Source organism: Alosa sapidissima, chromosome 15 (genome assembly GCF_018492685.1).
Source record: "Alosa sapidissima isolate fAloSap1 chromosome 15, fAloSap1.pri, whole genome shotgun sequence".
NCBI classification, from domain to species: domain Eukaryota; kingdom Metazoa; phylum Chordata; class Actinopteri; order Clupeiformes; family Clupeidae; genus Alosa; species Alosa sapidissima.
In genome coordinates this window covers 1,821,713-1,838,064 of record NC_055971.1, presented here as the reverse complement: position 1 = coordinate 1,838,064, position 16,352 = coordinate 1,821,713, and the positions used below count along the sequence as shown (strand labels likewise).

The 16,352-nt window shown below is 39.2% G+C and overlaps 1 protein-coding gene across 2 annotated transcripts in view; it reads right to left on the bottom strand.

The window, feature by feature from the left end:
- Positions 1–14,979, bottom strand: part of supt5h (SPT5 homolog, DSIF elongation factor subunit) — a 62,788-nt gene extending 47,809 nt beyond the window's left edge. For both annotated transcript variants that reach the window (XM_042062985.1, XM_042062986.1), the window contains exons 1-11: positions 14,830–14,979; positions 11,262–11,387; positions 10,947–11,106; positions 10,784–10,852; positions 7,951–7,962; positions 6,934–7,003; positions 3,033–3,101; positions 2,326–2,391; positions 2,110–2,140; positions 1,954–2,022; positions 1,596–1,847 (exon numbers count right to left, since the gene is read on the bottom strand). In XM_042062985.1, the coding sequence (XP_041918919.1) occupies positions 1,596–1,847; positions 1,954–2,022; positions 2,110–2,140; positions 2,326–2,391; positions 3,033–3,101; positions 6,934–7,003; positions 7,951–7,962; positions 10,784–10,852; positions 10,947–11,106; positions 11,262–11,342 (879 nt within the window). In that variant the 5' untranslated portion in view covers positions 11,343–11,387; positions 14,830–14,979. The remainder of the gene's footprint in view (positions 1–1,595; positions 1,848–1,953; positions 2,023–2,109; positions 2,141–2,325; positions 2,392–3,032; positions 3,102–6,933; positions 7,004–7,950; positions 7,963–10,783; positions 10,853–10,946; positions 11,107–11,261; positions 11,388–14,829) is intronic.
- Between the last annotated feature and the right edge of the window lie 1,373 nt (positions 14,980–16,352).

Here is a 16,352-nt window from a genome sequence, read left to right as displayed (position 1 = left end):
TAAACTCTCACGGGGATGAAGAAATCGGAAATGTAAACGTTTTGCTCTACACAGTTTTGTCCTCAGACTTTGAGTGGATTCTGTGATCTTCAGTACATGAAGACAGCACACTTTTGTCTTTGCCACCCCAGAGCTAACTTACAATACAACTTACCATAGGTAGTTAGCTTCAATTAACACCCATATCTCCTTATATGGGCAAAGATGGCAGCTTTGGTTCCTTTTTGTAGGCGAACTTCAGGTCTATAATGTAACCCTAGCAACCACCATAGCAACCAACATAACCAACATAACATAACCACCATAGCAACCAGCATGGCAACCGCTTTATTTATGTGTTTTATTTATTGAATGTTGAGATTATGCAGATAACGTTTGATCCTTGTGCCCGATTTTCAAAAATGAGGTACTGTTGCGATCCTTTTGGGGAACTGCACCTGATCAAGCCCACTCTTGCAGTTCCTCGGAGATGCAATTCTAGTTGTTATTACTAACTTGGCATTTAAGAAGAAATGAAACAGTTAATGGCTGTTACAACATCTTGCCAAAGGATTGCAGCTGAAAATTAGCCGGCTGGCTAGCACTGACGCATTCACTGAAATGTTGATAATGCGATAATGCGTCCTTATAAATAAATACATGAAATGAAACCCAATTATTTTCAACTTTGTAAGTGCATAGAAAGGGTATAAAAAAGGACTGTTTATGCTTGACCCAAGGCTTTCTTCTATGCCTTTTCCTTGAAAATGCATATTCCGGTCTTACTCTGGACAAACAGAGTGTATATTTTGTTCAGTAAAAATGTCAACTATACAAATGTTCTTTAACCTGTAAGAATTCCATTTATATAGCATGTGTATGTTTGAGACATGTTAGATGATTTGGATAGCTAATTCCAATATCGACCACTGCCATGCTTACGTTAACTTGGAATGCAGTCCAAAGTGGCAAGAAAAATATTCAATCAAGAGAATGACGTTAACTAGAGTGCATCTTTGAGAAAATGTCAAATGTGGCAGAAGCTGGCAAGTGAATAATTGTTAATACTGGTGTCAGTCAGTGTCAGTCACTCTTGTTGTGGAGCAAATTAAACCGATGTGGTTATGGAGTTTTTGCTTTTCCTGTCAGTATGTATGACAAGTACAGGACAAGTGTAGACTAGATAGGAAACGGATATAGAAAAGTTCATTTTGTTTTTTGATTTTTAGTTTTATATTAAAAAATGAACAAATGACACACGGATTTTGAATGCTTAGCTGGAATGATGTTTTCCTACCATCGTCCTATCTTTAACAAAGGCCTACCTGCAGGCATGTAATGGGGCTATGGGTTTTCTAGAGGGATAGGCATGTTATGAATGGGCACTGAAAATAACTGCAATACTTCCAGTGTCAAAACTTCAGTTTTGGAGGAATTATTTGCAGTTCTTATGCAGGAAATGCAATATTTTGGACATGAAAAAAAAGCATTGCACTACATAGTACTATACAGAAATGCAATATTTTGGAACATGAAAATATTATTGTACTGCAATGTACTTTGGAAAAAAAAAGTATAACTGCAGTTATTTTTTTTGTAAGGGACTTGATACTTACTTGAGCAATGTCGTCTTTATAGAGACCCCTCTTCAGGCGGACCCAGGATTTGGCCTTAAGATTAGTCACCTCTTTCACTACCTTCAGCACATCAGTCATTTCTTTGATGGGGACCATCTGCTGGTTCCAGAAGCCCATGCGCAAGTTTCCGACTCCCTCTATAGCAGCCTTTACATGGGTCTGCTTATAAGACTCCACATAAATGTAGCCTTTCACATGCTCAGGAGCAACTACTGACTTGATTTGGAGGGGCTGCGTATAGATGAGACAAATACCTCAGTCAATAGTACAAAGGAAAGACACCCATGAGTCAGTACTAGGGTAAGATTGTCGATCATTGGCCCTGCAACACACTCACCGTGTCAGTAAACTGATAAGCAATGAACTTCCTCATCAGAGCAATGGCAGTGGCCCTCTCCTCCCCAATCTGATATGGGATAGAATTTAACATTTACATTTTACATCAAATTAAACTGCTTATATCTGGAAATTTGATAACAGACTGAGCCCATACCTTACATTTGACGGTCCATAAATTAGGATCTCTTTAAAAAAAAAAAAGAGGGAGAAAAAAAGTCATCACATATTCCATTGCCATTTAGTGATCTGGCACACACAGTTCATACTACACATGAATATCTTCACAAACACAGCCCTCTAAATAAACATCAAATGACAATTATCTGACAGTGAATCAAGTCAAAACAGCTGTGGCACTGTCTCTACATACTTGACACCAGGAAGAAGCTGTTGCTGGGTGATGTCATCAGACAGATCCTCTGAACCTCCATAAAAACTAGAAAGAAATTATGAACACATATTGCTTTAGTACACTCATCAGCAGGTCAAGGGCAGCACAGATATTTTCATTATTTGGAAAAAATATATGCAGTGTTTCCCATACATTGACTTATTTATGGCGGCCCACCACAATATCAACATTGACCACCACACAATGATTTTTCCAGGTTGTACTAAATTGTACTTAAATCTGGTTAGCATCATAACCACGCTGCGCTAATTTTTTAAAAACTGTTGCATCCAAGTTAATTCTGCAAACCTACCACCACAAATAGAATTTGATTTTGTGGGAAACACTGATATGTTCAAATCACGTTTTCAGTGAATACATGTGATCCAGGAAGCATAATCCACAAATACCTCACAGTTCCAAAATTCAAATCAAGTCAACTTACTTCTATCATTTCACTAATTTAGGAGCAATATTAGATGGAAAAGAAATTCTTCAAACCTAACTGAAACTAGGCCATAATGAAATTCCCAGAATATCTGCCAGATGTCACCGAGACTTGTACTGTGTGAGGATTGTGCTCCCCACAACAGGTAGCATCTTTCTCAGTCTATTTGGACACAACAGCACAAGTAATGAGGTAAGATGTAATAGGCCACAACCTGATGAGATATTTTCATACTCACTGTTCTCCTCCTGAAGACTTGGCATATTTTCTCATGTAGTACTCTCCTAAGGCCTCTTCTCTTGAGTCTCTGGAGAAAAAAAACCCAGTTATATTACACAGCGAGCAACACAGGGCATATCCTTCAGACATGGAATATAAAATGCATTCCTCAAAGCCTGTCGAGGAACAGTCACCAAATTACATCAAGAGGCAACGTCACACGGCATATTTCTCGGATTTGATTAACAGTAATAAAAAGAATCCAAGGTTTTTGTTTGAAACCGTTAACAAACTCACTCAATATACCCCTGCACCTAGCTCGTCATTTACTGCTGATGATTTTCTGACTTTTTTCAGTAATAAGATTGACTTAAATTCTGACTGAGCTAAATTCTGTATTTCTTGGATTCATTCTTGGGGAAAATTCTCCCATCTAGTGGTGAGATGGTATATTGGAACAGACTCCTCCTGTTCCTCACGCCCCACCTGTCATGACTCCATTCCCCACTACTGGGGCCCGGCCCACACTTTGAGAACCACTGCGCTACAAGAGGTCATTATCAAATGTCATTATCATAATGAGGTTATTTTAGAAAAATAATTTTAAATTGCATTTAGTGATTTAGTCTGTGAAACAATAGGTCATATACTCCATGAAAGATGAATGTCATTATGGTGTTGTTATTTTGGCTTATATTCAGCGAGCAACTTCATAAACAAGTGTAAAGGTACCAAATTATCAGCGCTAACGTTATTTGACAATACTGTACAAGATATGCAGTTCACAGTGTTTCCTGTACGTTTATTTGTTTAATCCTACGTTAAACTACGTTTAATCCTGCCGACGTATCCTCCCCTGCTGGCTGCCGCTCACATTGCAGTTTAACAATAAGTAGCCTAAAACTAGTCCAGTCCATAGTTATGGCCTGTCTAGCTTCACTTCACATATTACATATTGTATTGATGTAGCCTTTTGACACTGTTAATCACAGGTTACTGCTTGAAAAACTAATCTCTTTTGGTCTAGATAAAGTTTCCTTTAAATGGTTTCAAAACTACCTCTCTAATAGAACACAGTGGGTAGATGTGACAGGATCAACCTCAGAGCCATTGAGATTAAATAATGGTGTTCCACAGGGCTCAATTTTGGGGCCACTGTTGTTTACATTGTATATCAATGACATATGTGCTTCAATAGAAAATTGTAAAGTGAATTTCTATGCAGATGACGCAATCCTTTATGCCTATGCACCATCTGTAGAGCAAGCAGTGTCATATCTTCAATGTGCATTTGATTGTGTGCAGAAGTCCTCGAAAGATTTTAAACTAAACTTAAAAGAGATCTGCAGCTGCCACGACCACCGAGCTGCGGCTCACATGCGAGCTGCCATGCTAGCATCTACCGGTGCCTGGAGTCTGGATTGAGTGCTGTGTATGAAATGCGCTATATAAATAAACTTGACTTGACAGTTCACTACGTTTTATAACTGGAGATGGGTTTAAAACTCATCACTGTAAATTATACCAAAATGTAGGATGGTCTTCCCTCTATGATAGGAGGGAAAGGCATTGCCTCCTTTTTGTTTATAAGGCATTACTGGGAAAGTTACCTTTTTACCTAACTTCTCTTCTGAACATGAAATCAATCTGCCACAATACACGCTCACAGGGTTTTATATCTCTTCAAACTCCTCAAATTTAGGGCTGCAGCTATCGATTCTTTTTGTAATCGATTAATCGATCGATAAAGTGCTAGTTTGAATATGATCGAATATTTTTTTTGCATTTTTAAACAACCAAAAAAAAATAATGCATAACGAAAATGACATGGCTGTAAAATGATCAAGCAACTGGCACAGAGGTATTTATTCTAACTCCAACATCAGGCTACAAAACTAAGCCCATTTATTGCAATTTACCCATTTAGTGTTTATAAGTGGCAGTGCCAACAATTAAATAAATGTTCAAAATGCTCTCTGTAAAATTGCAGCCTCTTGTGCATGACTTAGCTGGGCGAACAAAGCTGTCCATACTATGTTGTGAAGTGCTCGGAGGGAGAAGAGGGAAAGCAATTTAATGTATTAATATGCACAACAAGTTTCATGCTGTAATCTAGACCTGACATCAAAGTAAATATCTGTTTTATGTAGATTTCTACACCTGCAGCATTTACCATTAGGCTACTAACAAATAATTTTACAATTAGGCTACTAAAAAATAGCCTACCATTAGGCTACTAACAAATAATTTTACTATTAGGCTACTAAAAAATAATTTCTGGGGTGAGCCTATTTGCTATGGTAACCTAGCAACCTGTGTATGTGTGCACGCGTGCGGTGCGTGAGGGAAGATGAGGGTGCATGCATGTGTGTATAAGGGGTTCTTTTTTAGGCATACTGTCTTGCAATTGAACGTGAATAAGTTTGCTACTTAAAAACATCAAAGCTAAACATTATAATCACGACATCGCTACAAATACAGTATGTGATTAAAATCAGCCAACATCAATGTAGGCTATAGGCTACTTTGGCTATAGGCTACTTTTTTGCATCTAATAAATGGAACAAATTGCAAGAGTTATTGAAATTAGATTTGGTTTGTGTCACTAGACCACTTCAAGGCTATGATTGATGATATGGCTGTTGCACAATGTTCTTGCTTTGACTAATATCTAGACATTTTATATCATTATTATTATTTATACATTCCCCTTCTTTCCTTTTTATTTATTATTATTATAATTTTTTTGTATTTATTATTATTATTATTATTATTATTATTATTATTTGCCTTTTGTATATTTTTACTGTTCTTGTTTTGTTATTTTGATTATTGTTGTTGCATGTTTTGTAACTCAGGGCATTGCTGTAAAAGAGCTTGATGCTCAGTCAATTTCTCCCTGAATAAAAAGCGGTTGATGATGAAAACGGTTGATGATGAACTTGCCATTAAGTTAGTTAGCAAGTTAGCTACGAACTAGGTTGATGCGGGCCCTTGAAACCAACATACCATAATTTTTTTTTATTTTTTTTTTTTTTTTTTTTAAAATCACCCTCGTTGCCACGATTCAGGTAGTTATTTAAAGAAAAGTTCCGGGAATCTTTGACCAAAAATTCAGAAGGTTGATGACGGGGAAAAAAACAATCCCTATATGATCGCTACACTAGCTATGCTAGCATAACCATGATTATGGTGTTTGCCATAAATAGCCCTAGATTTGAACGATCATTCAATTACGCCATGGTAAACACAGTTTTATAAACAGTCTATAACCCCTTTAAAAATTACTTCCGAAACTCATTAAGTGGCTACCTCAAGGATTGAAGTCAAACTTCCCAGCTAGTTAACACTTAAAGGGATGGTCCGGTGTGCGCACAACCTAGGGCCTATTTATGGATAATAATGTGTCCAGCAAGGCAATGCACTGCCTTCAGAAACAGTCTTCGACTTGTCAGTAGGGACCCTCTCCACATTACCACCATTTTGTTTCTAATGCAAACAACGGTATGGCTCAAAACCCCTCCAATTAATGTAATTGTGCTCCCAAATGAAAGTTTGAACGTGATGATCCATAAATAGACCGCAGGCTGTGAGTACACCGGACCGTTGCTTTAACCAATGTTTCGACATTGTAGCTTTCTAGAATAGTGATGTATCTAGCTTCATAAGCAACCTGCTTTTGCTCAACAAATGAAATGTTCTGCAATGCCGGCAGCCAATCTGAATGCATGTACAGGGCATCATTCTGCCAACTCCTTTTTGACAAAGGAATGCGGGGTAATGATTATGTCCTCGTCATGAATATTGGTGGATCTGTGTGAAAAGTGGTTTAGGCTACTAAATACTGTATTTATGTGGATGTAGACCATGCCATCTACTGCCAACTGGCTGCACTGACTGGCTCATTCTAGCTGTCCTACCTCCATAGGTTCTGAAGTCTGCGAGACCCAGAGTGATCCTCATCCAGTACCACATGGTCCAGGTTAGAAGCTGGAGGAATAAAATCAGGCAGAATAAATATTACATCCAAAGCACCAAGACATTGAAGAGAGAGCTCATTTTAAAGACTCGACCATTACCTGACCATTACCTGCACATAAAAATCCTACATGAAACTCCTGTAAATGACAACATATAACATTGCTATATACAATCCAAACGTCCAGGCCTTGACCAATAAAACTTGTCTCTAGGACACCTTTGGGCTTTCTAATCTATGAATCAGCACGTCTGACAGCTACAACCCAATGGAAACTACAGAGGTGAAAAAATACTTGTGGCTTCCTGTTATTCTGCATGTGCACCAAGCACAAAAGGTATAGATTTTAACAAACCCTGCTTGCACTAAATATACCCATGATCTTTACATAGAAGGGAAAACTCACTGAGCTCTAGCATTAATTAGGCCTTTTGGACAGTGTCCTTGCTTTTATGTTTGCATAGCCTTCTACCTAGCCTATATTTCCACGAAACTAACATGCCAGAAATTCTGCCTGCCCACAGTTAATCACGTGCATTGTGGGTAGCTTATTTTTTTAATGAAAACATAGCCTACTATAGAGTTTACAAATGATTTCCTTTAATTTCACGTTTCCATATCATTCTAACCTGATTTCAAATTATTTATTATTCATGAATTAATTAGATTAATTAACCACAGTTTGTGAATCCCTGTACTAAACAAAACCGACAAACTAAACAAAATCAGATCCTTAGTTCTCCAAAAGTACCTTGAATGTTAATTTTTACAGACATGCTGTCACCTGCAATTGCAGTTCTAGTCAACCCGGGTAATGTTTGACCAAGTTAGTAAGGGGGCGAGGCTTAGTTACAGGTCAGTTCTCAGAGCATTTAAAATTTTCAATTACCACCCAGATGCTAACTCTGAAATTCCGATGACCATTACAGAGACAGATTTTATATAAGAGAGCACTCACCCTCTGCCTCCTCTGTCCATTGTCCAGGAGAGTTGCAGTTCAGAAAACAAACACACACAATAAAGGGCAGCCACAAGTAGCACAAAACAACCAGGTGGAAGGGGGAAGAAAAGTCAATTAAAGAGCAGTTGTGACCCAATGTAAACATCAAGTGATACAATTATCACAATGTAATCAACACATGACAATCAACAGAAACAATGTTCAGCAAATACAACAACCACTGGATCTCGTCCACTAATGTACACAAACAAGACTGCACACTTGGTGCTGAAAATGGTGCATGCAAAATCATTTCCCATTATCTCTGACATTGCGTTCCCAAAAAACTTGGATGAGTATGAAGTACGGAAAGCACAACGGCCAAGAGAGAATGCTGCAGCACTCTAACGTCATGTGGAAATGCCAAAAGATGTGGAGCCCAAGCTATTTATCACAAAATCAAGACCATGAGATACTACTCTTCTTTTATCTTTACCAGTTCATGGCAAATACTGAGTGAAATGGGTCAGTACCATCTCCTCTTTATGAATGAAATAGGAAACACAGGAAGCCAAGTGTGGAGCAGACCTGAACAAGGACTTAACCCTGTCTCACTAAAAGTTGCCAGTTGTTTCTGTGTAAAGATTCTTAACGAATTTAGTCAAAACATAATGAACCTCAATGAATCAAAAGATGCTAACTCAAAGGATTCATTGAGGTTCTAATGAATAATAAGTCACCATAGATGGAATGGAGTCCTTGATTATACAGTAAACTTTTAATCAAATTCGTTCTATTCGTCACAATTTCGTCAAATTCTCCTCACAATTCTTTATCTGTCCATTATGAAAAGAGCAGCCTATTTGATTGGCTGTTCCAGACCTGCCAACCTTGAAGTTCAAGGTTGGAAAAAGAAAAGATATGCCTAGCCAACATTTTGGATAGCAGACCGGTTTTTAATGTCCGATATCTATCCAAATTCTATCCAGTGTTTTCCTGAAAAGGCAAGCTGAATCTTTTACAGTCGCTCAATATAATTTTTGGCAATCTGTTAGAGCTAAATCTATGACCTATGTAAAACACTTGTGTTGATAGGGACTACATTCAATGTCCATTTTGTCCAATTATTACCTGCTGAATGATGTATATTACTGATTGCTTTCAACAAACTTCACTTGCATATAAACTCAGTATCTTTCAGATGGGGGTGTCTTTCTGCTCCTCTCATAGGCTGCAATGATTGGAGTATCCCAACTAAATGAGTCTATTAGGCCTAAGTAAATTCACAATCGCACCCAGCGCAGATCTTTTTATCTTCGCAAAAGAATTCAAAACTGCCAGCTGGGGAATGTGAATTTGCAAGTGACACTTGTTAAGCTCACCTCAGCAACTCTTTCATTTATCCCACTAGGGGCAGAATAAAAGTAAGCGAGAAACACTGTGGTGTTTTATCTCAAGTTTATAGGCAGAGATACACTTTAGTGTAGCCTGGGGTGTGTGTATTACAGTTCCTTTTTCTGAGCCTACAGTCAGTTATATCGCTGCAGTAGGTTGCGCATAATGAAACAGAGAAATTACTAAAGCCCGCCCTTAGAGACGACTGATAGGTAGGTCTGCAAAAATAGGACAGAGGCGTTAATCATGTGCTTTGCCTGTTACTTTCTCCAACTATCTCACTCTCACATGAAAACGACTTGAGAGATTGTAATTCATACCTTCTAGGGAGCTTTCTGGAATAGTGGGATGTATGCTTGCGTTTGTGTACATTTTAAGTAACAAATCGTACCGGTTTACTTTGACGTTAAAGTGTGTGTACGGTATGCAAAATGCGTACAGGTTGGCAGGTCTGCTATCAACAATCATTTGCCAGGATCAGTTCAATGATAGTGCCTTTAAGGTCATATGTTATTCAAGTAACGAACATTTACAGGAAAATTACCACACTTGGCTCCTGCCCAGCTCTAAGCTTCATTAAAGGAGAATTCAGGGGATTTTTTCACATAGATCTCTGTTTCTCAAGGTCATCAAGTACTGTTGGTACAAAAAAAAAAAAACAATCGGTTCTACCTAGCTCGAGTTGCTGCAGCCAACAACTACAGCTACAGAGGCAGCTACAGAGCTACACTCTGGGGGCATGTTCATGAGCCCCCATGTTCATGTCCTATGTGAAAAATCATCAGAATTCTCCTCTAAGTCGAAAGTCTCGTCTAACAGACTACTTCATCCATTTCACCAACAGCCAACTGAACAGCCCAATAGTGTTGGCCACACAGTGCTCCCCATCTTCTGTGCAAAAGTATACCAACACATTAGAATGCCACTGCCACATCAGGTTAAACAGTGTGCATATGGATATGGACTTGAACACTATGTGAGAATGAGATTAATTAACTGTTTGATAAGTTAGATAGTGTGCGTAACAAAGAGCAGGAAAAGTCTGGTAGTTTTTACCGTTAACTGAAGGAAGCATGCATGAGAAATAAAAAATTGTGAGCACAGCAGACATTTTACAAAAGACTAGCATTTCAAATACACTCCCTCAGAATTTAATAATGGACTATTATCTATACATAATATTATAGTGCGGACATTTCTAAGAAAACATGAACATGTCTGCACAATCCTAAAATGTGGTAACAACTCAATTTAATATTTTGCTTAAACCAGTTACCATCTTAATACGTTGCTTTCAGTCTATCAACTACTGTTACAGTAAGTATCTCAGAAAGCCACCACATTATACACTTCCAATTTATGGACGAAAGGTTCTCTGGATTGAAATGGATGGATGGACAGAGAACCCACTAGAACTAAATTATTAAAAACATTAAACTGAATATATAGTTCATACCTTTCTCCAAAATGTCTTCTGCTCCTTCCTCCCAGGGGTCCTCTTCGTCTTCGTACTCATCATCCACATCTGAAACCATTTGTTAAATATGTCAATGTTGGAGATGAGTGACCGCGAGATGGTATGCATTAGGTATTACAATAGCCTGAGTCAATGTCCATACCAGCTTCATCCAAGATGAAGCCACCATGACGTGGTTTTTTCCTGGGTCGGTCATCATCTTCTTCTTCCTCTTCTTCATCATAATCCTCCTCCTCATCCAGGTCCTCCCCTTCCTCTTCTCCTTTATCACTGCCAGCTACACTTCCTGCCCCCTCATCTTCCTAATAAGAGCACAGTATAGACAAGCTGCTCAAAGAGAAATGTTATTTCCTACTACAATAAAAACCTCAAATAGCCTAATTATTAAATTCAGAATGAAAAGTTTACAACATGCATGTTAACAAAAAGTAACAAATCAAGCCAAAACTAACATTACCTCATTTTCCTCTACCTCCTCTGCTTCACTGCTATGTCCACTGTGGTTGTCAGAGAAATCACTGTCGTCGCTATCAGACATTTTCAAATCACACAGCTTTGGGGACGACGACGGGTGGACTGTTTCCTGTAATAACCAAAGAAGAGGTTCATGTACATGCAGTAGGCAAAAAACACCAGCAAAATTATGCTTAACAGTTTATAAAGTTAGCCAACAATGCTCTATCGCGTCAGCATTGGGTTTAAAGATTGAGCGGAAATCAAAGTTGGCAACATCATTACAACTTACTGAGTCACCATGTCATAATCTATGTCTTGTGGCCTTAGTTGCACATTCCAAATAGACAGTTGTTAAGAGTAAGACTTAATGCGAGCGTATGCAACTATTCATTATCATTGCCTGTCACCTGTTTAACCTTCATGCTGTTTTTTAGAGATGTAACAGTTGACACTCGTGCTACAGATGTTGACCTGTGCTACAAAACCATCTCTCTCTATAAAACCAGTAATGTAATCTACAGCCCTGATGTCATCAACTAAATCTATAGAACGTCTACACTTTTAGATGAAAAACAGAAAACTTGTACTTGCATTAATGAAGTAATCAGGCTATTGATGAATGGCACATGGTTAAGCCTAAAGTCGCGTATGCCGATTGTTTATGCAACCGGACAAAAACCACGAAATACGAACATTATGATACACATTTCATAATCAACATGGGACTGCCAACATGGTATCCGTGTCTGTTGTTATCACCAGGGGTGTAGTGGTAAAAAAAAAGAGGTGGGTAAACTATCAATTCTGTGATCAGGCGGACCACGACGTTGTCACTGATAAGGCAGACCACGATATACCGGTGTATCCTGACCACATTGCTATAGGCTACCATTTGATGGCATCAGGCTTATCACTGGGTGTTCTCTCATACACCACACAACTATTCATTTCCTACATTAATTGAAGTTCATTGTTAACTCCAGAATGAATAAATATGGTTGAAGTCTATGAAGTTTATTAAATCACAATAAAGAGAGAACTGAAATGTCAGGATGTAGTCAGTAGACTATATCAGAATGGTCTAAAACCCATATAAAGTAAGAAATATGAAATCTTCCAGACAAACTACCTATAATGAAATATAAGCATTTATTTAGCATGCATTAAGTGTGTAGGAGTCCAGACTGAATGCTAGCCTACACCTTTTATATTAATTGACCTAAGTCATATAAGTAAGACATAGCAAACGTGGTTTCCCGTGAATAATTTTATAGCCTAACATTAACTAGCTGACAAGATGGTTGTGCTAATAGCCTACTGGCTGAGGCTGACTGTTCTTTACCTGTGTGTCTATAGTAGGCTACTTGCCAAAGACCTAGCTACTGAACTGGCTCTCCTGATTCCCTTCATTATTTTTTCAAACTATAATTTAAAACTATTTAAAACAATAATTTGAATACTTCATTACTAATTTACTATATGCATCTAGGCCTATTACCCATGCAGCACAGCGAATCAAAGTTAATACATTAGGCTACTTCCCATTTTCAATACGTTCAGTTAATCTAAACCAACTAAAGCTTGACTGAAATATTGTAAAATTTACTTATTTTATAAATGTATGGGAAGAGTTAAATCACTGATTAGTTTCGACGGGTTCTCAGAAAAACTGCTAGTTTCATTCCAAGCTGCACGTTATCATGAGCGCATAAGATCAGGTTATTTATTTATTTATTTTTCAATTATGTAGCCAGTCGCCCGCATTCAAAAAACGGAACATGCGATTATTTTGGCTGGGAAAGGCTGGCAAGCAAGCCGCAGATAGATCAGGGGATTCACTTCCCTGTTAGGTAGGCCTAGGCTAGGCCATCACCACGCGCTGGAGAGATGCGTGTAGACATCAAACCATGGAACGAACACAAGTTTACCCGGCTGCTGTTCCCGCTGTTCATTCTCGTGAAGTTTCTACCGTTTTTCAAGCCCTGAATGCTAATTCGTTTTCATGTTCATCTTCCTAATGTAATGTATGAGGCACTGTCGCTATAACTGTATGTCTGTCAATAGCTTGACTCAAGGGGAGACAGGGGAGGGACCTTCACTTGTGGGGCCCTACGCAACTTGCGTAGTGTGCGTATAGAGAGAACCGGCCCTGATCCACCAAGTAAAGGCTGTAGTGGTGTTTCTACATGTTGGCACAAAACGTAATTTCTGTCAGAAAGCAGCCTATAATGCATGGGGTAACGTGAGGTGAGTCAGACAGAAGAGGGGCCTGTCTTAGTAGCCTATTCCTGAATCCTGTCCCTTTCAAACTATGTTAAGATTGTGTGATTAGCCGCCAGCATAATATAATCCAAATCAAAATACAAAATGTTATTAGGCTTTAGGTCCAAACCTATGAGTCTAAGCCTTAGTTTAAAAAATATATATCTTCAGGTGTAAGTAATTAGTCAAAGAGCCATTGTATTCTGTGTAATATAGAGGTTAATAAAGCTACTATAGTGTGTAATTTCTTTTAAAATATACATTTTGGAGACAAATGGGGTCATACCACAGGTCTATGTCCAGGGATAGATTACTGAATGGGCCTACTGGGCCCATGAGCTCAGGGGGCCCTGAAGCCCAAGCCTCTGCGTTAAGTTGCTTCTTCTCCACCCTTCTCTTCTCTTTCCACAAAACTCACCAGAAGACATAATTTAAAGGGTCATTTAAAAAAAATCTTCCAGGGAGCACGCCCCCAAACCCCCATATCTTAATTGGATTCATCCATGCCTATGTCTGTCAACAGTTCAGAATACCCTAATTGACTAAGTTAACTAATAACTTGTTTGTGATTTGTAATATATTTTTGAATGGCAGGAAATATATTTAAATTCTTTTTGGGGATCCCCCAACCCCCGCCAGAGATTTCCCGCCACAGATTTGGGGATCCTCCCCAATGTTGACATCATGACTACGGCCTTGATGTAGCTAGACTATAATTGTAAAATGGCATAAGCTTAATTTAGAATTGTTTAATAACGGTATGCTATTTCAAGGTGGATAAACGGAGGCGGAAAAACGCAATTTAGAGATGGATAAACGCAATTTAGAGGTGCGTAAACGCTTCCGAAATTCAGGAGGTGCATAAACGGCGTTTACGTGCGTTTAGCCTCCACTACATCCCTGGTTGTCACGTGATTGCAGTCAATGCACTACAACATATCCCAGGTAACAACTCAGTTCCGCACAATGGGGTTTTGTAAATATCAATGCTAACACAAGACAGATACCCTAGCTGTCTGGTTTCCCAACGTTACCAGCTCCTCCACGAATCTCGTTCATTCTACTGATGAATCGTTATAATGTCATATCGTATAAATGCAAGCAAGTGAGCTAACAAATCAATAACTTCGCAAACATTAGGCCAAATATTAGGCTAGGAACGGATATAGTTAGCTAATGTTAAGTTAGCTAACAGCAACTTGTCTATCGTAAACTGTTTGGATTTGCCACAGATAAGGTACCTAGGTAACCTTAAAGTATATGTTAAAGTCATATTAACAACTTAAAATTGTTGTATAGGGTCTTACCTCTTAAGCTAGACAGCACTTCGTTAGTAATAAAATAAGTCAATGTCGATTCTACAGCTTATCGTAATCGCACACCATTCACTCTCGAGAGCTGCAAACGTTTTTCTTCTTCTTTAGTTTATTATTGGCAGATTGGATCGTTCAATGGTTGCATACCGCCACCTATTGTACAGGAGTGTGTAGAGTGCAGAGAATGGCACTGTCTGGTTACTTCCGGTTTCTGGACTGGTTGCAGTTCCTCCTCAGATTCCACTTGAGGGCGCTCGCAGGCGAGAATGCATGGAGGTCTCTAGTCCAGTCATTTTAAGCCAAAATAGGGGTCAACGTTGAACAAATTGCAACAGAAGAAAACTTAACTGATTTTGTATCCTCAATATGTCCTGAGTAAGGAAAAAAATGCCCCGAAGAATCCCAATAAAGGGAAAGTTTAGAAAAAGACCTAAGTATTTTTCTCACGCAAATAGGGGAAAAAAATGAACCTTCACACATCACCATGAAAATTACTTACATCAAGACAAACAAAAAATGTATTATAAGTTTTTTGAAATTGTTTGTTAACATGGGCAAACAGGACATAATTATGTATAGCTATGTAAGAAATCAAAAGGGCATAAGTACTCGTTCATTCAACTTTAGATCTAAAATCTATATTGAACTTGCATAAACTACAATAAAATCTACAATTCTTCCACCACAAGCAGGTGAAAGAGATAAATTTAGCCGTCTAGCTCCATAGACCCCCATTCAACCTGCGCTCGCCCGCGATCACCCCCAGTGGAATTCTAATGGAACTGCAACCAATTTCGATACAATGGGGCTTAATAGGAAGTGCCAAGGCGGGCTCTGGTAACCTGACATTCGTTGAGCTCAGCCCACCTTCAGCACGTCTTCCCACGCTGACCAGCAGCTGAGAGGAGTGTGGCCACAGCGAAGCACATCCTGCGCCAACCAGATCCCCACCTAGCCCTTATGAGTTACAGGGCAACCCTAATCACTGCGACAGGTCTGAGCCCGGCTCAACTCGCGACAGGCCGGCAGATCAGGACAACTGTCCCCATCCTGCCTAATCAACTGTTCCACCCTGTTGATCAGGACACTTTGAGACGGAAAGACCAACAAGCCAAGAATGCTTATCGCTTCTTCTACGACAGACATCACTCAGCACAACCTCTGCCTGCATTACAGCCAGGCCAGCACGTCAACTTGAAACTGGATGGTGAGAAAGGCTGGGATACTCCTACAAAGGTCCTGCACCTGAGCCCAGGTCCTACTATGTACAGTCTGAGCAAGGAGTTGTCACCCGCTGGAACCGGAGACACATCCAGGAAGTGCCAGGTCATCAGGACAGGAGACAACACCAGAGACTGGTGACCTGAGTCACAACATTTCCAGGCGACAACCTTCCAATGCCCCTGCCACTCCTTCTCCCTCAGTGCCTCTAAGCCCACAGGCCATTCCTCCTAAATCATCATCTCAAAGTAGCTCCATACTTCATTGGTAGACTTCCGAGGGCCTTGACATTG